This window comes from Medicago truncatula, chromosome 3, assembly GCF_003473485.1.
Source record: "Medicago truncatula cultivar Jemalong A17 chromosome 3, MtrunA17r5.0-ANR, whole genome shotgun sequence".
Lineage (NCBI taxonomy): Eukaryota > Viridiplantae > Streptophyta > Magnoliopsida > Fabales > Fabaceae > Medicago > Medicago truncatula.
The window spans coordinates 57,511,634-57,537,250 of record NC_053044.1 but is presented as its reverse complement, the minus strand read 5'-3'; the positions used below and the strand labels follow the sequence as shown (position 1 = coordinate 57,537,250).

The 25,617-nt window shown below is 33.3% G+C and overlaps 3 protein-coding genes across 3 annotated transcripts; 1 reads left to right on the top strand and 2 right to left on the bottom strand.

The window, feature by feature from the left end:
• Nucleotides 1–314: 314 nt before the first annotated feature.
• On the bottom strand, nt 315–11,706 carry LOC25490324 (epidermal growth factor receptor substrate 15). The gene is made up of 13 exons (XM_013606846.3): nt 11,303–11,706; nt 9,654–11,091; nt 6,867–7,085; nt 6,580–6,782; nt 5,705–5,779; nt 4,834–4,905; nt 4,657–4,755; nt 3,262–3,333; nt 3,062–3,176; nt 2,197–2,265; nt 1,802–2,114; nt 1,579–1,654; nt 315–1,246 (listed from the first exon to the last, which is right to left on the bottom strand). Exons 1-13 carry the CDS (start codon nt 11,438–11,440, stop codon nt 593–595), a joined length of 3,543 nt encoding a protein of 1,180 aa, XP_013462300.1. The 5' UTR covers nt 11,441–11,706; the 3' UTR covers nt 315–592.
• Nucleotides 11,707–14,999: 3,293 nt separating this feature from the next.
• LOC25490323 (uncharacterized) lies at nt 15,000–15,654 on the top strand. The gene is made up of 2 exons (XM_024778299.2): nt 15,000–15,123; nt 15,336–15,654. Exons 1-2 carry the CDS (start codon nt 15,082–15,084, stop codon nt 15,648–15,650), a joined length of 357 nt encoding a protein of 118 aa, XP_024634067.1. The 5' UTR covers nt 15,000–15,081; the 3' UTR covers nt 15,651–15,654.
• Nucleotides 15,655–18,473: 2,819 nt separating this feature from the next.
• On the bottom strand, nt 18,474–21,031 carry LOC25490322 (WUSCHEL-related homeobox 8). Its single transcript, XM_013606844.3, has 3 exons — nt 20,743–21,031; nt 19,192–19,608; nt 18,474–18,812 (listed from the first exon to the last, which is right to left on the bottom strand). Exons 1-3 carry the CDS (start codon nt 20,909–20,911, stop codon nt 18,751–18,753), a joined length of 648 nt encoding a protein of 215 aa, XP_013462298.1. The 5' UTR covers nt 20,912–21,031; the 3' UTR covers nt 18,474–18,750.
• Nucleotides 21,032–25,617: the final 4,586 nt, after the last annotated feature.

Sequence of the window (25,617 nt, the reverse complement as noted above, 5' to 3'; positions counted from 1 at the left end):
TCTCACGCTCAGGTTTTGGCAAAAACGGGTGGGATACACAGAATGGCATAGCATAGTTCTTCCAGCCAAACTACTTGGCAACACTTGAGCATTTATTTATTTTTCATGAAAATAGCACATCCATAATTTAAACGATCATGTGTTTTCTCATTTTTTTTCTTTATTGAGATATACACTAAAAGCTCTGAAAATTCCGTCCCTGCCATTATAGTTCAATTTATCAATTTTCAGTGAATGAAGATTTCATGCTCCGGCAAGCTGGCAACCAAGAATACCTTCATGAATGCATGTAATGAAATAAAAAGGAAAAAAAAAACAAAAAAACAAAACCTGTGCATGTGTTTGTCAATCAACTTAGTATTACATTCACACCATGTCATTTAATCCTATCTCTTATCCCCCCCCACACACACACACTCATCCCTTCCCAAAAAATATAGGGAAAGCTCTCTTGAAAAATAATACATACGCCATACAATATTACCGTCTAACATTTTTTTTTTTCTAGCTATACACAAAAAATAGGCTAATCATGAACAATCAAGGAAAAGGAAACAACAAAGAAAAAAACCAGGAAAACTTGGATTGCAGGCTAGAACGCACTCCACTTATCAGAGCCTTTCTTTGGAGATTGATTATCTGAAGTGACCTTAAATGGGCCAGAGGAACCGAATGGATCAGAGTCATCAAAAGAGAATGGAGCACTGTAGCCCAAGTCCTTGCTGCTACTAATTGAATCAAACCTTGCATGTCCTTGACCACCGAAGCCAAAATCTTTGCTGCTACTCATGGAATCAAACCTTGTCAGCGTATCAGGAGGATTGTAACCGAAATCTTTGCTGCTGCTTATGGAATCAAACCTTGAAAACTTTTCGTGACTGTAGCCAAAATCCTTGCTGCTACTAATGGAATCAAACCTTGAAAATTTCTCTTGATTGTTGCCAAAATCTCTGCTGCTACTAATGGAATCAAATCTCGTAAATCTCTCTGCTTGCGGAGAATTTCCACTTTCATGCATGCTGAAGGAGGAATCGAACCTTGACGTTTCAAAGAAGTGATCCCCTGCCTCACTGTACCTTGGAGAGTTTCCAAACTTGGAAAATGGAGTTCCAGGCACTGAATCATCAAAAGCAAAAGGGCTTTTTGTATGGAATGCACCATCTGTAACAGTAGATCCTGTTCTAACTGGATTTAAACCAAAATCACCCGATTTAAAGAAATCTCCCTGCTTATCCAAGTCAGAGTCCTACAGAACCAAACATAAAGAATTTAGTAGCTTTACTTCAATTATTTTTTCACAAAAGCATAATCATGTGGCAGGCTTATGTGCCAAGAAATTAAACTAACTTGATCTTTGAAATTAGCACACACTCTCTTCAGTAGTTGCGCTAAGAAACCCATTGCAAAAATAATATGGAAAAGAAACAGTTCCCCATTGTGTCTTACATCAATTCCAGTGTAAAAAAATCTAAAACTAATTTCCATAAAACTTCTTCCTCAATAACTAGAACAAACTAGGTTGATAACAAGATTAAGAGAAAAACAACAAAAGTAAAAGCTGAGCATAACATGTCTTACCTTGGTGTTAAAACCCCACACCGAGTCCACATCATCATTATTGTCAAAGGCACCCCAGGTTGATTCATCAAAACTTCTGTTACCATAGATTAACAACATCACAATTACTAAATGCACCACATTCAAAGCCACGGATTGCAGAAACAGAAGGAAAAAAGGAAAAAAAAGGATGACGAGACATAAACCAACACCATCATGACCAGAAAAACAGAGAACAGATTACCTATGTGTTTCTGCATCTGCTTCGGAAGCTTTATCAAAGTGAGCGGTTGAAAAATCCTTAGAAGGACTCTCCACTGCATTCCTTCCAAATGGGCTATCACGGGGGCTTCGTGCCAAGTCATCTTCACTTTGTACATAAGATTCCTCCTCGGCTGTATAATCACCATTAGTAAAAATTTCTTGCCTACCATTTGCATTCACAGGTGAACCATGAACAGAATTATCATCAAAAGAATTTTGTTCTCCGGGAATGAATGAAGGTTTTGGCTCTGAAGATGCATTTTTCGTATCAAAAGTGAGATCATTGGCAAATCCTGGAAGTAAAAAAAGCAATTAATAAAACAAGTTATATCAATCAAGCAAATTATGGCATTCAGAAAAGTGCATATGGCATACCTTCATCTTCAAATTTATCCCAATCTTCATCCCAAACAGCTGCCCCCTCTGGATTACCGGGTTGCCAACCTTGTAATTCATTAGGTTAATACACAACCAGATTAAAATTGGAAATACACTAATACAGGAAAGTGCGTTCACTTGTAGAAGTTTGCTGCAGTAATAAGTTGACCTATCTATGAATTAGCCATTTAGATTGGCCTTATCAACCTTCCACGAGAAAGGCATGCATATTATATTAAAGAAGTAATTTAATGATGAGTGTTAAAAAGTATCTCTTACATTTAGATCTAACTCATCTATACAAAATTGACTTTTAAGGTAAGGAGTGCCGCTCTTCATAAAATCTTTTCAGACTTTATCTATTTTCAATGTGGGACTTGGGGTTTTTCCCCAATACACCCCTCATGCCTAACATTATTGGGCTAGGTATGTGGATAGTATGGTGAGTGGCCTGAATCGTGAGGCTCTGATATCATCTTAGGTTTTTATGTTGGGCCTAATTCATCCTTACAAAATTAACTTTTAATGTGAGGAGTGTCATTCTTCATAAACTCTTTTCAGGCTTTATTTCTTTTCAATGTGAAACTAGACCACTAGGGTTTTTCCCAACAGTATTCTATGACAAATATAAGCATTTCATCATCACTTGGTAGGTAATTCCTTTGTTTCAATGAATGATCCTTAAAGAGTGTAACTGTGTAAGAGGATACCACAAGGGAATAAAAATCAAGAATCGCATATAGCAAGAGAAATTAAGTCAAAATAAATACAAACTTGTAAGGCGATTCTTTAAGGACCAACAAAGAACAGAAGTAAGTGTAGAGAAAGATGTTGTATCAAGGAAACATCAGATTAAAATTACCTTCAGGAAGCGGAACCATTGCAACCGACTTCACATCCATTCCATGTTTCTTGCACCGTTCATCAAAAGCCCTAAATAACTGCTCAAGATCTGATTGTATGCGATCAGCACGAACCTATGGAATTAACTGAAAATCAGTAACAGAGTAATAGGCAGGTTCGCACAGAAATCCTAGTATTAATTCAAGAAAATAAGTTCACCTGAAGAATACCATCTGCACTGCCTCCTTGTTCCATTTTGACAATGGCTTGCTGCAACTCCACCTTCCTTTCCTAAATATGTCAAATAATGGTTAAAAGATGCACTGAAATGTTTCAAGATAGAGACATATATCTTCCTAACTATAACGATATGAATTCATTGGTTTAAAGAAAGAATGAAAAGCGGAGAGGAATAAATGACTAGTTACCAACACCAGAATCAATTCAAAACAGCCAGTGACATGCTCTAATAGACTTCATCCAAACCAGATATCACACTAAGGATTTGGGTATCTAAATAATATACTTGATACATGATAGCAAAGTCATGAGGCATTCAATAAAATATATTTTCTGGTCTTAGAGAAAATATGTCACTGCTTTTTGCCAAATGTAGGTCACTGTATGTCTTCACTATCCACTACTCACTTGAAAGCTCTTAACTAGCATAATTATGTACTTGAAGAAGGTTCCAGAGAAAAAGGTCACCCACAGAAATAGATACAAAAGATTAGTGGTCTGACAGGCGGGACATTGCTTTGCCAATTGTAAGGCACTCCATTTCTTCACTAACTAACATCCACTAGAGCACTCTAACTTGAACAATTAAGTATTTAAAGAAGATTCAAGAGAAAGGTTCTGCAACAATCGTCGGGCTATGCAGCTCTAAACACATACTTATGTTTATTAGTCAGAATGTATCATGTCTTTGTAGGGGTGAAAGTGAAACCTAGTAGTTTCATGGTAAAGCAAGAAGAAAAATGTAGTAGTGAAGTCTAGTATTGGGAAACATTGGGCCACAGTAGCTACAACCAGAAAGATTATATCAATTATATAATTGATGTGACATTAGGTTTGCCAAAAGTTCCAAAAGGAGATTAAGTGCAATATATCAGATAATTTGCTGCCGTGCATATTTCCTCTTAACCTACTGTTTCATTAGAATATAAAGCATATTAAAGTGTATTTTCATTTTGTTAGGAAAAGCATTCAAAAGAACTTTATCACCATTTTTTATGTTCGAACAAGCAAGTTGTTGTAATAGGTAGCACAAACAAAGATTTTAAGAAGATATACAGACTCGTGACTTAAGGTGGTTCAGCCACACAAGTTTGATTCTTGCCATCCCCATTCTAAAATAAGTCAAACTTCACCAAAAAGTAAGCTGTGTCTGTACGTTGTGTATGCTTCAGGACTCAAGGGATGTAGCATCGAGGAGTGTTTTAGTTATAAAATTATTAATGATTTTTGACCTAAAAGCTAAAGCTTTTTGAAAAGTTGGTCCTTGACAACAACACTAGTAACGATGCAAATATGAGGATATCAGGATGCAAAATATTTTCAACTCTAACAAAAAGCATGTCTATCAACATATAATACAGTATGTCCAACTACCTGTATATCACGAAATTTAGCTTCTTCTACAGTCAATTTAGATGCTATTTCTGAAACTTGTTTGTATTTCTCTTCATATTTCTTGCTCAATGATTCTGCCTGTAGCACACCACCAAACACGAGTGAATTCTCTTAACATCTTAAACTTACAAAACATATTCAGAAAAATAAGAATACCTCACGCTTATCTGCAGATGCCCTTTCTGTAATCTCATTTAAGCGGTTATCACATCTGCTTTTATACAGGACCTGAAATACGAAAACCATAAGGGAGGGGCAGAAAAGAGAGTGAGTGCACAACCTAACATAAATTATCACTGGCCAAATGTTAAAGCAGATAAGATCCATTTTCCTTTATTCAGATTCATTATATATAAACACTTATCTTTCTCGTTTAAAAAGGATATAAAAAGATTATAAATCTTACATGGTTTTACCCCACAAACTCCTTAACATTACCAACTTAAATCCTCAATCTTTTCACTGATTGCACGATTCCAGTTAATTTCTTGAGGGAAAGAATTTCCCTTCTGCAAAATATCAAGTCTTCCTAAGCAGAAGTCAATTCCCAGGGATTAAACTAAAGCCTAACTAGAACCATAACCCTACCATCAAGTCACTGTAGGATGATTTATGAATCCATCTATGTCAGTTATCATCTGAACAAGGTAAATTGAATTCATAGACAGTCACGAGACAACAAAAATGTGGTCCTCTGTAACAAAACATATATAAAATGCAACTAATAGCAGTATTGACCCATTCCACAGTATTTGTCACATAGTGAACCAGTTCTTCATGCCAAATTACACAGTTCTGGTACACTAAAATATTTGTGTTGGCTTATTCTATGTTTATAATCGGATACTCGAGAGGTATTTAGCTCATAACATTTACTGTGTAAAAATTAAGCCAAAGCGAACATGTGGTAATTCTTCCATATAGCAGCAACAGGTCAAAGGTCATAATAAATTTATTTTTAAATTCTAAGCATGCAACATCAGTACAAGATCAAAATGAAATAGGAAAGAATATATGAATTACTCACCAATTCCTGCATTTTGTTGCGGTACAACTCAATCTTCTCTTTTGAATCCAATATCATATTCTGTGTTTCTTCAGCCTACAACATCAAAGAGAACCATTTTTCTTTAGGTCTCAATGGAAAAGTAGCTTGTTTTATAACAGAGCTTTTCACAGATTAGCACGTGTATTGCAGCTTGATTTATCTTCTTACCAATATCAAGTGTCTTGGAAAGTGCGGTTAGTCTCTCAATTGAATTGGTTATTTACTATCTATCTAACCTACAGTAATTGGAGTCCGTGCCAAGAAAGGCAATAGACAAGTTGATATTTGGTTACAACAAATCCTCCTTGACATGAAAACGAAAAAAACAAGTATCAAAGTAAAAACGGAAAAAAATTATCATTGAAATGGAACATTTACTATACCAAATTGAGTTACAATAACAACAACAACCAAGCCTTATCCCACTAAGTGGGGTCGCCTACATGGATCAAATTATGCCATAATGTTCTATCATAAACCATATTTGGGTCCAACTCATTGACCTCTAAATCTTTCCTTATAGTTTCTCTTAATAGTTTTTCTAGGTCTTCCTCTACCTCTTTCGATCTGACTAACCTCCATCTGATCTACTCTACGTACTGCATCATCTACAGGTCTTTTCTCTACATGCCCAAACCACCTAAGCCTATTTTCTACCATCTTTTCTACTATAGGTGCTACCCCAACACTCTCTCTAATGGTGTCATTCATAATCCTATCGCGTCTAGTTTTACCACTCATCAAACGCAACATCCTCATCTCTGCTAAGCTTACTTGATTCTCATGTTGGACAAAAATTATGTCGTTCAAAATTGAGTTACATATGAACAAAAACTACAAGGCAAAGCATATACCTTTTTCCCTGCAGTCTCAATATTTTGCTCACTATTATCTGTGTCGTTCAAAAAGGAATCGTCCAACGCAGATGTTCCAAACTTTTTCTGATCGGGCGGCACAGTGCTGTCAACCTGAGCAGGCGTTCCTTGCACTGGTGGCCTCAGACCAGCTGCTGGCGCCACTGGCGGAGCACCTGGCCTCCCTGGTTGCTGCTGAAAACCTTGTGACAGGGAGGAGTAAAAAATTAGTGAAGAAATATCCAACAAGAGAGAAAAAAAGAGATAGTATAAATTTGTGAATATACCTGGGCCTACATTCCATGCTGCATTTCCATAAGCAATATTCGGATGCCCAGTCATAGACATCAATGTTTCGTCAAATATAACACTACTTGGAAGAGACTGTGGAGGAGGACGACCTTCCCTATACCGCTCCATCAAATAAACAGCATAGCAAAACTCCCTCAATGAAAGCATGCTATCATTATCTTGATCAGATAAGTCCCACACCTTCTTTAAGACATCTGCAGAAAGTGCACAAAGACCTTATTCAGAATGCACTATCAAGAAATTATAAAAGGCCATCCCAAGACCTATCCACGAAAATTTCCAAAATAGTGGAGTACACAGTTAGACAGAACTAGAAGAAATAGAGTCTTAAAAGCAAATAAATAAATAAAAACAGCAAAGAAACATGTCTACTGATGCTTTCTATTCAGTGTAGCACATTTCACTAAGCAGTTTTAATTTATGCTAGCCTAACTGCCTGGCAATAGAAGCTTCATTAGGCATCAGCAATGACACAATTGCAGCCAACATGATGTTCGACATTGAAATTGTGGAACACCATAAACTGTGTGGCAGTAGAAGTTGCAGATTTATAGGCTGCACCCAGCTCTTTCTCCATATATCAGTGTTATCATCTCCAGGACTAGTTCATAAACAGAATCCTACTTAATTTTGCATCCGAAGGTGACTAACTTATAATGGAAGAACCTTTGGAGATCTTTGATAATAACAGCTTTCTCCTTTCAAGTTCATGATGTTTCTTAATGTAATCTTTAAAGATTTTGGCCGGAAAAAGGAGACCTGGTTTTTAAGCAATGTGAGGTTGCTACAATTCTCCACTATGGTTGGTAAGGAACGCTCATATATTTAAGGAGGTCTCTTTACCCTTAAAATAATATAGCATTGTGTTTATGTCCTCTCATTGGTGCTTACTCCTCCATCTTTCAAATAACAGCTTCCTCTAGAATCCAAAAGAAAGAAAACAAAACAAAAGACACATGGGATTTAGAGCTCTTTCACATTAATGCTGTAGCTCATGTTAGCAGTGTTTTCTGTGTTTCTAGAGGTTCCTGGTTTTTTCAGTAGGTTTGTTTAGGGAGGATTACTTATCCTCCTTCCTTTGTATTTATTCCTTTAGTAAAATTGTTCTTCTATCCAAATAAAGAATCTCTCCCTGGTCAAAAAAAGAATAAAGAATCTCTCAATGAAGTACTTGTTGATTATGTGGGAGTAATTTATATATGGACAAAACTTAGGTGCATTTCCTTAGGTGTTTTTCGTGTGGTTCTTCACATAAAATACTAATAACTACCAATGATTTCTCAAATCCACAATTTTCTTAAAGTTTGTTATTAGCACAGAAGTTCAATTTTATGTGAAGAACCACATGAAAAGCACCTAAGGAAATGCACCAAGGCTTTGTTTGGGAGATTGAAGGGGAGGGGAAGGGAGAGCTTTGGGGGGTGGGAAATATAGGGGAACATGGAGAAATCTTTCAAAAAATTTGAAAGAATGTTTTTTTAAAGAATGATAAATTAATGATTATGAATAATATATTTTTTATTTTAACAATATTATAACAACATCGATTAAATTTGAAGAATTCATGTAAACCCTCCTCTAATACAATTTGAGTTCCCCCAAGTGAGGGGAGTTTTGTATCATGGAGAAAAATGAACCCCAGAAAGCCCTCCCTTCCCAATGTTCTCTATTTTTTCTACTGTTCCTTCCTTTACTCCAAAACCCTCCCCTCCCTTCCCCTCCAAACTCACAAACAATGCCTCAGGAAATGCACCTAAGTTTTGTCCATATTCTATTTAGGTGATAGTGAAAACTTGACTTTCCTGTATAAAGGAGCTAATAAACGAAAATCATCAAATGATAGCTATAACAACAAAAACAATAAGTGGAGTGAACTACATAGATCAAACATCACCACTTTGTTTTATAAAAATCCAAGTTTTAAGTATAGGTCTTTTTTTATGCATGCTTCAAGTGTTACTTGGTCTTCCTCTATCTCTATTTGTTGGGCTATCCTCAATCTTATCAGTTCTTCTTTCTAGGTCTCCTATTTTCTTCTCCTCACATGACTAAATCATCTCGGGCAAAATTTTGTCCACTTTTCCTTGATAGGTGCTAGTCATACTTTTTCTATAATAGAATCATTCTTGACCTTCTCTTTGTTTACACGTTTTCCTCTATATCTATTTATCAGGATATCATGTATGTCATCAAGTCTTCTCTCTAGGGCTTCTATTGATCTTCTCCTCACATGGCTAAATCATTCGAGGCGAGCCTTTGTCCATTCTCCATCTTCTCTTTTCTTACATGTCCCTTCATTAATATACAGAACATACACCTAAACCATTTGACTTGTTGTGGTATATGATCTTCAATTTTCACTCAAGTATGTCTTGCCGAACATGCACATGCTCCATTTTACTTCTATTTATTGACAATCACGTGAATCTAATATGCTTCTTTCCAAATAAACGAGAGCTTGTAAATTTTTAAAATAAAAAAGGATCTGACTACAAAAATTTACATTCAAAAAATTTGTATTAATTTTGCCAGAAACAATAACATTTTCAGAATCAGGTTACAGTAGCCAGTTTTTGGATGTCAACAAAAGAATAAGAGTAGAAAAATAACGAGTTTACGAAGCTAAAACCGATAAACTTCAGCTGATTATTGATTTTATTAGTAGTTATTTTCTATGCTTCATGGACTAGTTATCACATCAGCATACCAAAATGCTTAAAGACTGCATCAAACAGTGGTTAGTTGGAATGCAAAAAATTTACCTATTGGTAATCTCCAACTTATAAAAAGAGTGCGTGCCTCCTCCCCAGTGATTTTCCCATCCCTGTCGGTGTCAACTTCCATAAAAACCTTCCTATACTTCTGCACATCAAAAGGTTTCATTTTTGGCCACGGAGGCTGTGAATTGTCGGAACTAGTATTTCCAAGTCCAACCGATCTCCCAGATGTGGTAAGCGGAGAAGAAGCTGGTGGTGAAATTTGCTGGTTTGTGTTTGGTAAAGACTGTGTCCGCGGAATCTGGCTATTTGTAAGTGGCATTGAGAATGCACTCTGCAATGAATCAAGTGAACTTTGCCTACTTGCAGGGTTGGCACTACTGGAAACTGGAACAATGGATGATGAGGCAGGTGCACTGCTAACAGAATAATTCTGTCGAGTAGGGTCTTGTTTTGGTGTGGATGCAGCAGTAGAGAAAAAATCGTCGCCCAAAACTGGACGGGAAGGGTACCCATTTCCAGACACAGTCAATGCTTTAGTGGTAACAGGTGTTGGCTGGGAGACCGGCGAGACCAGAGACGGCGATGTTGGTGTTGATAAGGCAGGTGATTGAGTGATTCCTGCAGGCTGAGCTGGAGCCATACCAGTCCTTCCACCATTCCAATCATTTGAGATGTTAGCATTTGAGAGATTGGGACCTGCAAAACCCTGTTGCGGACGAGGGGCTGTACCGGAGGGCATCAACTGAGGTGGACGAGGAGTGTTACCAGCAGGCATGAATTGTTGTGGACCAGGAGCACTGACAGTTGGCATGGATTGAGTTGGTCTCATGTTTGGATTCTGCTGGGAAGGAAGATATTGTGGATTTGCAACAAAACCTGAAAATCCCTGTGATTGAGGTGGTCTCATAGTAGGACTCTGCTGCGAAGGTAGAAACTGCTGGTTCCCAACAGGACCTGCTAACCCCTGTGATTGAGGCGGTCTCGTGTTAATATTCTGCTGCAAAGGTAGAAATTGCTGGTTTGAAATAGGACCTGATAACCCCTGTGATTGAGGTGGTCTCATGTTAACATTCTGCTGCGAAGGTAGATATTGCTGGTTCGCAACAGAACCTGCGAACCCCTGTGATTGAGGCGGTCTCATGTTAGCACCCTGCTGAGAAGGAAGATATTGCTGGTTCCCAACAGAACCTGCTAACCCCTGTCCTCTATAAGCATAACCTTGACTCGATGTTGGTCCAGAAGTCACACCAATCTGCCCAACCGACGAGGAAGCCACTGGATTCGGACGCTGTGGAGGTATAGCAGCAAGGTTTATCTGCGGTGCAGGGATTTTAGAAGCAGCAGGACCGAATAACGCTGCCTTCACAATATCCGGAGTTAAATCTCGCTTACTCTGTGCAACAGTTACTAATTTCAAAGCATTATAAAAATCATTCCTCCCAAGGAAACCAGTTTTGGCCTGATCAGCATGCATCCATACCTGTAATCCATACCAAGATCAATAAGCATTACACTAGATCGAGTTAAAATCCCTAATCAACAACAAGAAAACCTAAATCATAGTTTCTAAGCAAACAAGCACATAATCACAATAATCCATTATGAAAATCCTACACCTAAAACTCAAAATAATCACATCAATTATAGTAAAGTTGATTTTATTTGAAATTATGGAAGAGAAAGAAAGGTACCTGAGCAAGAACGTTTTGAGGCAAGTTGGATCCTTGAAAGAAATTGACAGCCTCAGGACCACTGATTCTACCATCTCCATCTAAATCTGCTCTTCTGAAAAACGCTTCGAACTGATCCATGTTCGGTGGTGCTGCCATTTTTGCACCTAGATCGCGTGCAACGGAACCAAGTCGAAGCGGTTAGGGATTTGGATTGTGGAAGAAGAAGAGAGGGAAACGAAATTTATAAATGAAAATTGTTGAATTTAAGGGATTTGAAATAGTGATTTATGGTTTTGGAATTTTCCGGCGAGATGTGCCTTTTTTTTTTTCTGATGATATTCCAACGACAGTAAACACACAGGCTGTGCCTCAACGGACCAACTTCATCCTCATCATCATTTTATTTCATGCATCTACCTATATCATAAAGTAAGTAAAAGAATAATAAATCCCCGTTTATACCCCTAAAAAGTAATCAAGTAAAATATAGCAATAATACAATTTTACATATAATTTTGTAAGAAAAATGCTATACTAATCATAATCAATTTTGTGAAAAGGTGTTCAAAATCGAACCAATCCAATAAAAAAACCGTAAATCGAATCAATCTAAATGGAAACCACATTTGATTCGGATATATTCATATCATTTTTTTATTCAACAGGGTTTGATTCGGTTTGTGGTTTTGATTTTACTAACCAAACCAAACCGCAATATAAGAAAAACGCTAATTAAATACATGTACCTAGAATAATATTCATAGAAACTCAATGGAAACTTTAATAATATGACATATTTTTTCTCTGGTTAAGTTTCTTATTTGCTTTTTCTTTTAAAAATGTATTTATGTGCTACTTGAACTCTTAGAGAATGATAAAAAATTTAGTCTTTTGTATTTCTTACTGGGTTGGATTACTTTTTGTCCAAGTTTTAATTTGGTATACGTAGTTGAGAACATTGTTGGATGAAAATAAAATTTTGTAATATTTGATGAAATTTAAAACATTATTAAAAATATGTTATGGTTTAACTTTTTAATTTGATTTTAATGTTGAAAACAAAAAAATTACTCCCTCCGTCCCACGATAACTAAGTCATTTTAAAAAAAAAGTGTCCCAAAATAACTTAGTCATTTCACTTTTCAATATAAATTAATTACTTTTTTCCTTTTATAACTCTAATCAATACTACTTTCACAACTTCCAATTCAATATATTTCACTTTGCATTTATGATAGTGGAGAATGCACCAATACTTAACAAAAACATTTAAAACTATTTTTCTCTCTCCTTCATTTATACATTTGTCTTAATATGTGTGAAATGAAAAAATGGCTCAGCTAATTCAGGACAGAGGGAGTATTGTCTAAAAAAAATCACAACAGCAGATCCAATTCAAACATCATTGTTTTGGTTTGGTTTGGTTCGGATTTTATTTTAAAAGTCAACCGAACCAAACCAAACCGCATACTTTTTTATCTTACGGTTCGGATGACTTTTAACCTCAAAATCGAATCAAACTGCACCGCAAACACCTTTAATCATGATCATTTTTCTAAATAATATGATTTTTTTTTTTTTTCTTTCTAAAAAGGCCAAAGAAAATAGTTAAACAGACACAAGATATTCGCAAAAAGGTCAAAACAATATCACGATAAAAATCTTGTGAAAATCTAAAAAACAACCAAATATCATGAACCCATGAGCTTTATAAACTTCAAGATACCCAAATATTTGAGTGACTAACAACTCAATAGATTGGTGCACCAGTGACTACTGAAGTCGAAAAGAAACCCTATGATAATTTTAACCACCATTGCACGAAAAGTTAAATATGCTCAATAAGAACAAAGGAAATTATATCCTTCCTACCTTAGACATGATCATTTAGAGTTTTCCATACAGCCTAAACATGCTATCCAAATTATTTAGAAGTTAGTTTGAAAGAACAATTAAAATACCTGACCAATTCAGCATTATTGCATCTAAAACACGATGAAAAGCATGTTTAAAACAAAAGTTTGGTATTATTCTACATTATTTTTTGGTACGAGTATTGTGCTATATTTATATTTTTAGAATAATATACATATATATATATATATATATATATATATATATATATATATATATATTAACCATTCGTAAAAAAACAAAAACTATTTCTTTACGAAAATTTGTTACAGTTAAAAATCAAATTTAGATTCTTCCGAACAATTCATCTTTGGAGACTCATTAATTACTTCGGTCCAATTGTTTGGTTATTTTTCATGGTATATATTGCTTGGTTTTTTTTTTTTGTCAAGAGGTATTTTTTTTGTCGTAATATAGAGGTTAGAAATACATTTTTTTAAAGTGTATAAATAGAGTGTTCGGGGTTCAAACTCCCGTTCTGCATATATTATGCAATGTCCTTATAAATAAACCCTACCTCAAGAGACAACAATGTTGATTTAGAAATTCCTTCAGTTGATTTGAAGGAGCGACAGACACACAAATTTTGTTTTTCTCTATCGTCTATAAATATTCACATTCACACTCTCTGAGTCACACACACTTTCAACAAATTCATAGCTTAAACTTTTTCATATATTAACAACACTCCATTGATTCACTCATTCATTAAACAGAAAGATGAAAAGACAGAGAGATAAAGCACAATGAAAACAGAAACTTCTTCTTCTTTAGAGTGGTCAAAGAGCGAGATGGAAGTCGCTGAAATCATTCTTGATTTTCACTGTCATGTCGGTTTGTTAAGTAGTATACCATTCAGTTGGGGTTGCAAGAGAAAAAGAACAGCTTCTCCTTCTCCAGCAACTCAAAACTACCGTGCTGTTAATGCTGGTTCCGACACGGTTGTCAAAGTTGAGGCTTGCAGTTCTGCAACTGAATCAGACGCTAAACTCAAACGAAGTTCAAACAAGAAACCTTCTCTCAAAAAAGTATGAAAATATTTTCCTTTGTTGCTCAATTTTCTTAAGCAGTTTTCTGTTATGTGTGATTTCTGATCTTTAGGGTTTGTTTCTTGTGTCAAAAGAAAAAAGAAACACCATTAACATCACAAACTTCTCCAAAAAAGCGCCCATGTCGTAATGTTAATGGTACCGCTGAGAAACCTCCTCCAAAAAAGCATTCCCTTCGCGTTGTTTATGCCAGCACAGCCGCTTTGTCTGTTTCGAGCACTCCTGCTTTGGGAAAGGGCTGTGGTGGCCGTGCTGTTAAAGGGGCCGCTGCTGTCAAAGTTGAGGCTCCAGAAACCCCTCCTTTATCTCCGGCTGCTGTAAAAAGTTCGAAAGGGAAATATGCTCCCAAAAGTCATGATATTAATGCTGTCGCAGTTAAAGCTGAGATTTCGAATTTTGAAACACCAAAACTTTCAAAACGAAAACCTTCGGTGAAATTGGTATTCTTGTTTACCTTTCTTACTCATCACGTTTCTTTATCAAGTTTACCATTTAATTTTCTCTTTTTAGGTATGTCTTATTTGATTTTTAGGGTTTTTTTTTTTTTTTTCAAAAGCAAGGAGAATCAACTCTTAATACTATACATGAGTTGACAAATAACAAAAATGCAATCATTCAAGTAAGCTTAATTTTGGTTTGCTTCTTTATTTTTGACTTTTTTCATGTATTTTTTTCGCCGCTTGAATTTGGTTTTGCTGCTTTTTTTTTTTTTTTTTTTCTTTCTTTCTTTCTTTTTATCTCATATTCTTCTTGATATTATTTTTCCAAACAATTTTAATTAATCTTTGTAAAACCAAACAGGATATAGGAAAGGTGAAGCAAGACTTTGAAAGGATGCAGTATGACAATTTGTGGTTGAATGCAAAGAAGCAAGAGGTAGGTATCACTAATTAATCTCCTTTTCTTCTCATTATAATTTTCCTTTGTATTAGGAGAAAGAACTTTGTTTTTGTCTATTGGTTTATGAAAACAACAATGATATTTGGACACCTCAATCACTTTCTCTTATTTCTATCACTCTCAAGGAGTACAAACCTTTGAAATATCTAACAAACAATTTCCTAATAAAAATTGTCATTTATTTGCAGCTACGTCAGAGTAAGGCTGAAAATGCAATGAATAAGAAACAACAACAAAAGTTTCAGAGTCATCATCAGAATCGGAATTATGGGTCTTCCCAAATGCATAAAGGCAAGGGTGTTGTTCATCAAACAACGTCATTTTATGTGGGATTCTCTTCTACTGCATGGGGCCAAAATATCAACAATAATGGTCCAATAGCTCTTCCGGATCTGAATCTACCAGTGGAAGAGTCGATCAATGTGGCCTCTTTTCAATGGTTGGCAAGATCAGCTCAACACATTAGGAGGTGTGATGTGAATTCGACTCGGAAACTTATTTAAACCTTATAATAGTACTCAAGTAAAATTATCAACTTTAGATTTAAATGTTATTTTTCCTATGTTTTAGAAAGTAAAATTATTATGTAATGGATTTCGTTTGGTATTTATTTTTAAATTGATGATTAGAATTAGCAAAAATAGTAAACTGATTTAATTATGTTGAGACATAAGAGTAAAGATGGTAAAAGGTATGCTAGCTTGAGTCCATTTCTAACCAGGAGCAGGCCTCAGAAATTAAGTATCTGATCAATTGTTCTTTGTGAGAATAATAATTAAGTATAGAGAAAGGAAACTATAAGTAATTTGTGACAGTTACTTTGCTGAACTATTTTCAGCCCACAATGTGCTACAAATCGACACACATTTTGAAATTGCTCTTAGTTAGCTGGTATTTCAGTTACATTGTTGTACTCTTTTCAGCACAACTTTTTGATCAGCTCATATATTACCTTTTAGCTTTGGTAAAAAAGTAACATCCTTAAGAGCCTTCCACTTCCAACAACCAAAAATTTGATGTGAGCCTACTCATGTTACATGATTTTTCGATTTGCTTGAATCCAACAACTTGTTTAAGGAGAATACAAATAGTAGTAAATTATCAATAAAATATACACAAATAATCATATAAAGAATAATTGTTTTTTTTTTTTATTAACATTTCATACCTTTATAATTCTGTAGAATCAAGTTACTTAAACTAACATTGTAACGGCATCAAATGATGGAGACATAATGTGAAAGAAAAGGGCAATTAAGGCGATGATGCTGGAAATGTGGTATCAGAAAAACATGTCAGCAATACAGAAGCAATCCAGATTTGCCTAGAATTTCAAGTATTGGTTGGAATTGATAACTCAATGATAGAGAAAGTGTCCATTAGCCAATTGCTAACTGTTCATTATCATATTTTATCACATTGTGTATAAATTAGTATCATGATTTGTCTTATATATACATAAGAAATATAACTTTATTTGATTGACTTATTCCCCACTGGTGTTATACGATATGTCTCATTGATAACTTTTTTCTTCTTTTGCTTGCAAATTGCAATTAGTATGTATCTTCTCAAACTCTTGTTATAAGATTAATGCTATAATAGTTTTCAAAAAGATTAATGATATAGTGCTTATTGATCAGTTTGAGTTATATGTTTCGGTTGCTATAATTAGAAATTAAATCAAGATATCACTAGCTAGAAGATCAGTTGAGAAGCACGAGACTTATTCATTAATTTACAGCACCGCCTTGTATACTTATAATTAATCTATTAGGTACTGAATTGCTCATTAAGTTTGATTAGCTAGTAAGAAACATTTCCCACCGTTTGGCTAGTTTGCTTGATGCCTAATTTGAATAGTTTCCGCACGTCTCAATAGGAATACCGTGAAGAAAAGATACAAAAGATTTCAAATGATTGTAAGTCTGAACTTAAAATATACTTTGATGAAGAGTGTCTTATAGATGATGATGATGATGTAGATATTCTTCAATACTGGAAGTTAAATAGTGTTTGATTTCCATTTTAAGCATTCCAATCACAACGGTGGTTTTTGGTCGTAGTATCTTGCACAAGTATAGGAATTGCTTACTCATCGAAATTGTGCAAGCTCTCATTTGTACACGTACTTGGTTATACGGTTTTAAAAAAAATGGACCTCCTGATAAGTTTTATTTGCAAGAATCCCTTCTTTTCTTTTTTTTTATTTATTTATTTAAACTTCCCCTTTAGTTATCGACTTATCATATATTATCAATTGCAGATATATCAGAAGTAGAAAAGATATTTTTAATCTCCAATACCAAATGTTCATGGGACTTAACTCAAAAAGTTGGTCAATTTTATAATTTATTTTGTTATCTATGACGTTGCACTTTGTAAGTTACGATAAACATTCTCTACTTTTGCAGGAATATTTTTGTGGTATTTATCTCTAATAGATATTAATTTAATACATGTTTTGTGGTATTTATACCCTATTAATTTACGGAGGTTGAAACTATGTTGATTAGTCTGAAGTTGCTCAACTAAGACAAACAGACTCTGTCACTAGTCATCCTTGCTTCTTTGTTCCCGTTTGCATCTTCGAAATCTTCCTCCAAACTCCCTATTGAAATTTCAAAATCTGCAGAAGAGGAGGACGAAGAACTATGGTTGATTAAATGCTTGGATTTCAACACATGCTTACAATCCTCGACTCAACAGATACATCATCAGCCCTTCAAATTAACACTATAAATTTTTACATACAATTAAAATAAGCTATCAAGGAAAAAGTATTATATAAATTATTAAAAATACATGAATACAAGATAAAATTATTACTACTAGTTTGAAATGAAAGAAAAAAGTTAATGGATCTGTAGTTAGTCACATCACAAACAAGTCATTCATAGCTACAATTTGTTATTGCTTTCAATACCATTCTTCAACTTACATTTTGTATAGGCTTAGTTGTTTGAATTTTCAATAGGGTGGTTCTGTTTTTCTGAAATAGAGTACAATGAAGTGATCCTACCATGTTATACACTTGCCTAACAATAATGATATCATGATTGGTATGTATTAGCAAAATGGTTGGGGTTGTATGTCGTCATTCACAATGATTGAAGCCAAAATTTGTAGGATTTTTCTGGATACTCTATGGTGGTAGTGAAGTCATATAATCAAACTTTATAACCAGAAAATAATTTTTCTGGTTACCTCATACGATACCTTGATTTCTTGCCTTCCATATGCACAGCTTTCACATTTTGCCGCAATTTTGCTAAACGCAACGCCATACCCATACCAAATGTATACTTAGTCTAAACATAAACAAATGAGACAAAGCCACAACATTTTGATGAAGATTGAAGCCTGATAAGATATTACATTCTATGGTAACATGGATGACAAGCCTGATAAGATAGTATTATAACATTGAAGTCTGATCAAATCACAGTGATAGCTGATCAAAAGTAAGATTTGTAAAGCATCTCATTAAGACAACAATATATATATATATATATATGCCACTTCATTAGTGGTTCATCAACATTTTTGGATGGATACTCCTAATAGATCACTCCTAGAATTCTGTCATCAACCAGTCAATTATCAAAGAAAGTAAGAATTATAGCAGCCTGCAACTTCAATTTTTCCCAACAAGTGCTCAAATCCTGCATAAACAAACAACTTAATGTCATATAAATTTAATGCCTAAAACGAAGTATGGCTGTTTATTTAACCAGGTTTTATAGCTAATTGTACACATATATAAGCCCACATGAGCCAATCATTCAATTGTAAACAACAAATGGAAGAAACATAATGATAGATTGAACTTGAATCATATCGAACATAATGAGACATGAGCACTTAAGATAATTATATCATTTATTAACTTCCCCTAACTGAACACAGAGAATTGTCAATCGTATCGAACATGGATTCCTTACACAGATTTCTTCATGTGCAATGTACATGTTCTCAAAAACTAGTTTAATACAAAAGGGAATTACCTAGTTAGTGAGTATTCATAGAAGTTAAGATTAATACCTATGTCAGGACTCTGAAGGTACATATCCTTGACCCGATGAGGTGATAAACTCTCAAAGAACTGAACTTGATCGCTTTCTTCACATGTTTTGTTCTCTTTTGGAGACTCAACTTCTGTGTCTGCCTCTGGCTCTGCATGATTTCCTGCAGGAACTGATGATTGCTTGCGCTTTGAACGTGCTCTTCTGTTCTGGAACCAATTATAAACATTAGTCTCGGATATTTGACCGTGTTGCCCTAGTTCAATGGTTATGTCTTTGATCTTCTGTTTGGTGGGAGTGCCATTGCCTTCATCGAAAATACGCTCGAGTATTTGAAGCTGGATAGGCATTGGAGTCCAACGCTGCCTCGAAGTTATCTTGTGTCCAGAGCAAGCCATCATCAGTGGATCACAGTACAAATTACCAAGTCTCAGTCCTGAACATTCAATAACATTGACAAGCGCTAAATCAATCAAGGTCTAGTCCTAAATAAGTACCTCGGTTGATGAGCCAAGGGACACTGAAGGTACTAGGTTTGAACAATGAAAATGAACATAACCACTAATATTCGCCTATAAAAAAAAACACTCAAGGTTTAATTTTCTCTATTTTTTTAAGGTGAGATAAACAATAATGTATTATAATCTTTCAGTATTCAAGACAAATAATGCAAATCTATAAAAAAAAACACTAAAGGTTTAATTGGTAAGATAATTAAGTAAAGCAACTAACAATAATGTACGATGATTTTTCGGTATTCAATACAAACAATGCAAATCTACTGCTCAGAAACATTGTAGAACTCGTCGAACAGAAAAATTGATTTTTTGGAATCGAGAGGACAAAAATTGGTTCTAGTGAGTGCAGGATATATTTTGGACATGTTTGGATAAACTCATTTGAACTTATCAACTCACATAAACACTTGTGACACTTTTTTGAAGTACTAATGAAACAACTTATTTGAAAATCATAAGTTGTTTTCTTCTTATTTCCATAAGCTCTCTAGGAGAGCTGATGAAACAACTTATAAATTATATGAAAATAGTTTAACTTGTGTTACTGCTCTTTTTATTGCGCTAATGCATATAAATTACGAACAATAATTTTTATAAAATCTTGTTTTTTCCTCTTAACAAAAATGAAATTTTGATTAGAAATTTTGCACGCAAACTATTATTATCTTTTTCAATGACATCAACTATATAACAAATATAATATAAATTCTTATTTTTTTAATAACACACTAATATAACATTCATATAGGCAAATTTGCATAAGGGTGTAAGTGAAAGAGAAAACGTGAGTCAAACTAAAATAATGTATTCTCTTTATATTATAATAACATAGATAACTAATTCATAGACATATGATATAAGCTGCAATAAGTTTTCTATACATATCAATCAATTTTAACTAAATTTACTAATATTAACAAACTTGCAATTAATCGTAACCAACTTGCAACTATCTAATCTATAACAAACTACAACATGCAATTCTAACTAAACTTACTAAAAAAAAAACAGAGAGAGATTGCAAAGAAAGAAAGAAAATAGTAGTAGTTTACCAGCGAGGTCATGTTGAGTGGTAATGGATTTATGCATCTCAACAAGTTGGTCAGAAATGGTGGTGTAGACAGATATTTGTTGTCTTAAAAGTTCCATTTGTTCATCGGTCATAATAACTTTCACATAAAGTCCTCCTCCTCCTCCACTGTTCTCATGCTCTGCCTCCATTTCTCTTTGCAACTCAACAAGCCACACTTCCTATCTTTTTGTTTGTCTCTTACTTGCGCAATTTCATTACCCTCTCTCCGCTAATCCCGCCATTCTTCCTCTCTTTTTCTTTTCTTTATATCAAATAAAGCAAAAGTCAACAACAAAACACAAGGTAGTACAATTTTTTTTATTTTTTTTTCCATTTTAATTCATTTGTGATGATGTATTAAAAACATTGATTTTAATTGGTTGACGTTGTAAAGTATATATAGTCTCAGAGTCTATTCTAAGGTACCGTTTGACCAGACTTTTTTTCGGTCTAAAAACTACTTTAAAACAAAGTTAAAATAAAGTCCTTTAAGAAAAAAGCTAAGCTAAAGTTGTTTGGTTTGTTTATTTTTTTTTAGTTATAAAGTTATTTTTAAGTTAAAAGTTGTTTGACAAAATATTGTACAAAACTTTAAATTTATTATTTTTTTTGTGGTGTCAGGGGTTCGAACCCGGGACCTTGCATACATTTATGCATTGTCTATATCAACTGAGCTAAGCTCACGATGACAAAACTTTGAATTTATTATGAATTAGCATAATAAATAAATAAAATGTTTAAAATATTATGAATAGTTTGTTTCTTCTTTTTCAATTATTCTGTATAACAAATTTTGTTATAAGAATACCATATTTTTTATGTCATTTGAAAAGATAAGAATTTATATTATATGATATTATATTTGTTACATTGTTGGTGTCATTGAAAAAGATATGTTTAGTTTTTTAAATAAGAAAAAGATATGCATAGTTTGTTACAATATAAATTTGTAAAATATATATAAGTATAATTTTTTTAGGCATCTATACTTGTACTATTAATTAAAATCAAAATTTTATAAAAATAATTATACGCATTACACAACACGAAAAAAATTATATGCATTAGCATAACAAAAAAACAAACATACGGACATAAAGTATTACCCTAAATGCTAATGTGTGTGTGGGTGTGTGAGGTTGAAGAAAGGGAATAAAAATATTTGTTGTCATTCAATGTCAACATGAATAAAAATATTTGCGAGGTTGTGATAATCGAACAATATTGAAATTAAATATATAAGTGATCGAAAGATAATAAAATTTGTTCAAAAATAGATAATAAAATTAAATGGACCCTCCTTCAAAAAAAATTATATGGACCGGTTCAAAATATAAAATAAAATAAAAACAAATTGAAATATAATATTAAAAAATAAAAGAAAAAATATTAAAAAATAAAAGAAAATGTTGTCAGGTTGAGTTGAAGTGATGTGTTTGTGAAATAAATTGCAGAGAAATAGTTTTTTGAAGTAGCATTCAACAACTTTTGGTTAAAGCTCATTTTATTCAATTTTATGCATTCTAGAAAAAATACTTTTTTCCAAAAGTACTTTATTGATATTGTGTTTCGCCTAACTTCTCCTTAAAAATGTAGAGAATCTGAAGAAAAAAAAATATGGGCCAAATAGTATCTAATTAATCTCTATTCAAAGAGATTAATTAGAATAGAGTATATCTATTTTACAATGTCAACCAATTAAAATCAATATTTTTGACACATCAGTACAAGTTAATTAAAATAGAAAAATCCAAATCAAATCTTTAATAACCATTTTGTCACACCTTCCTTTGTTTTTGGTATTGATTGATAATAACTATTGTCGTCCTTGATTTTGTTATTTGCAGTTTGGACAACTTCATCTCCCATTATTTTGTTCTGTGTTTGAATAACTTCATCCCCCCATAACTTTATCCACGTGCACACATGAAAGTGTTAGCAAGATTAATAATTTCTTAATTAACTTGCATATTGAATAACAATGATGCAGAATTTTTTCACTAATTGAAGAAATTTCTCCAAAAATATAATTTGATGGCAAAGAACAAAATTAACATATTTTCATTGAAGGTAAGATAGATGCTGGCGAAGAACAAAATCATGAGGGAGAAGCTATTAATCAATACCGAAAATAAAGAACTAAAGCGGTTATTAGAGATTTGATTTGGATTTTTCCATTTTAATTCATTTGTGATGATGTGTTAAAAACATTGATTTGAATTGGTTGACGTTGTAAAATATATATAGTCTGAGAGCCTATTCTAATTAATCTCTTATGCAAAACAGTATATTCAAACTTTTTTGGGCTTAATTTGATGTTTTGACTCTCATGTTTATTCTAATGTTTTAAAAAATTTAAGTTGGTCTAAAACGTTACTCGTATTGAAATAATTAATAAGCTAGTCTCTTCCTCCAACACAATTAAAATTGATTTTGTAAATAAGTTAAACTCCAACATCTTTATTCTCATCTCAGATTTCTAAATAGCCAAATGACATAAGGGTCACTTGAAACTTTTAAAACATAAATGAACAACTTAAAACTTTTAAAACATAAAGGATCAACATAAAATGTAAAATACATATAAGGGATCAAACATGCAATTAAATAAACATTATTTAAAGATGTTTATCGTTAAACAAATACTCTAACAATCATATGATATTATTTGAGTTTTGATTTGGTTTTCTATGAGGCTCGTTCAACTCAGATTATCCATATTTTGTTAGTGGACGTTATTGTGTGGGTTGGGGAGAGGGGTGTTTAGATATCATCGGTAATTTTTTTTTAAACTTTAAATCTCTTGCTTTAAAAAATATATTTTTAAAAGCAAAATCAAGTGGTTAACAAACTCAATGAGTGTAACACCTATAATAAGAATACTATATTGTTAGTGTTATTCTTAAAGAATGTATATTATATTTGCTATATTGTTGATGTTAGTTTGTCCGGTATAAAAGTGTAATATATATATATATATATATATATATATATATATATATATATATATATATATATACTTGCAAAAAGTACAATAAGGGATTCTAGGGTTAAGAATCGTATACTAGGGTTAAGAATGATCTCAAGGGTTCTATTTATAGGTTCCTTGTGGGCTTATTTTAGTGAAACTTTAGCCCCAAAAAAGCTGGGCTTTTGGTCTTTTTGCTTTACTTTAAGCGGTTTAGGCAACCTTTAGAAGCTTCTAGAAGCCAAGGACGACGGCACCCTAAGGTGGGCGCCTGAGCCATTCTAAAGGTCTTAGAGCCTTTCTGAAAGGCTATTAAGCCTTTAGGAATATTATGACGGTTCAATATATATATATATAACTTTAATCAAAATAGATTTTTTTATAAAATTAATATTCGTAATTTATACGCATTAGTACAATAAAAAGAGCAGATATGTTGACACGGAGTGTTTGTCTATATGCTAGTAATTAAAAAAAAAACGTGAATCGAAGATTATGATTAAAAACAAAACGTTATAAAAATTGTTTCATGCGTGACCATTTGTTTTTCGTCCTTTGACTTCTTTAATAACAAATTTTAAACCTCGTAGGCCTATTTCGTGGTTTGGTTAGGATATGATAGAAATCGAACATGACAATGTCTTTTCTTAGGCTATATTAATCAAATGGTCCCTCAATTAATTCTCAATTTTCGCTTTGGTCTCATAAGTCTTAAAATCATCATTTTAGTCCCTCATCTTTTGCTCTGTTATTCAAAAAGGTTCTTGACTGTTAACTTTAACTTTAAATGTCTAAAGTGGAACACAAACAATGTTGGACCACCATAGATCCTATTAATTTTTTAATTTAAATCGTTTGATTTTTTTTTAAAACGATGACCATTGGATTTTGTAGGTCTATTTTATCTTATGGTGAGTCAACAACAACTAATTAATTCTCTCTTTCTTCATCTTCATCCTCACTCTTCTTCATCATCTTCATCAACAACAACAAGCATGTATTAAGAAGCAAATGATTTGTTATATACTATGTAACATATAACACTTCAGATTGAAAGGTTGTTCAGTTTCCAACAAATCAAAACATATGTTTCTATTCAATAAATTAATTTTTTTCTCGAGTTATTAATCGTGTTGATATGTGTCCGCATCAATATTTTGTGTCTATGTTAGTGTTTCATAGATTATATTATAATTCCATGACTTATCTCTTTTTTATTTTCTTTATCTCTAGTTACTTATTCTTAAAATAAGTATATTAAAATTTCAAAGCTAATTAATTATCACAGTAAAAAGAAAACCAGAAATAAGTTCAAAATTACAACATTTATTAACATTTATTTTTGAATTTCATTTTGGTCCCTTAACTTTAAATTGTCTCAATTTGGTCTCATAACTTTACCTCCGTTTACCTAAGTGGTCTCTTTTGTTAAAAAAACTAACAGAAGGGACCACTTAGGTAAACGCAGGTAAAGTTATAGGACCAAATTGAGACGATTTAAAGTTAAGGGACTAAAATGAAATTCAAAAATAAGTTAAGGGACCAAAGCATGTATTAAGCCCAACAACAACAATCAATCCAGGAATAAAGTCCTTATTTTCCAGAAATTCATCTTCCTCACAATCAACAACAAAATCATCATCAACAATTCCAAATCTATAAATTCATCATCATCACCAACAACTACACCTTCAACAACAATCAAGAACTACAAACAACAACAATCAACAACAAAATCATCATCAACAACTACACCTTCAATTCTTTAAATCCATAAATTCATCAACAACAAACAATAATCAACACATCAACAAACAAATCTAAACCTTCCATTCTAAAGCAATGACATCGTTAAAGAAGAAAGAAAAAATCAAATTGTCACTTTCA

What these genes read in the sequence shown, in the direction of transcription:
- LOC25490324 (XM_013606846.3), bottom strand. Translation starts at nt 11,440, where the DNA reads ATGGCAGCACCACCGAACATGGATCAGTTCGAAGCGTTTTTCAGAAGA. An exon ending in GTGCAGATGGTATTCTTCAG is followed by an intron (nt 3,177 to 3,261) that starts GTGAACTTATTT and finishes TTAATTCCATAG; the next exon opens with GTTCGTGCTGATCGCATACA. An exon ending in GGATAAATTTGAAGATGAAG is followed by an intron (nt 2,115 to 2,196) that starts GTATGCCATATG and finishes TTTTACTTCCAG; the next exon opens with GATTTGCCAATGATCTCACT.
- LOC25490323 (XM_024778299.2), top strand. Translation starts at nt 15,082, where the DNA reads ATGCAGTATGACAATTTGTGGTTGAATGCAAAGAAGCAAGAG. An exon ending in TGAATGCAAAGAAGCAAGAG is followed by an intron (nt 15,124 to 15,335) that starts GTAGGTATCACT and finishes ATTTATTTGCAG; the next exon opens with CTACGTCAGAGTAAGGCTGA.
- LOC25490322 (XM_013606844.3), bottom strand. Translation starts at nt 20,911, where the DNA reads ATGGAGGCAGAGCATGAGAACAGTGGAGGAGGAGGAGGACTTTATGTG. An exon ending in CACTCAACATGACCTCGCTG is followed by an intron (nt 19,609 to 20,742) that starts GTAAACTACTAC and finishes TTGAATGTTCAG; the next exon opens with GACTGAGACTTGGTAATTTG. An exon ending in CCTTCAGAGTCCTGACATAG is followed by an intron (nt 18,813 to 19,191) that starts GTATTAATCTTA and finishes TTGTTTATGCAG; the next exon opens with GATTTGAGCACTTGTTGGGA.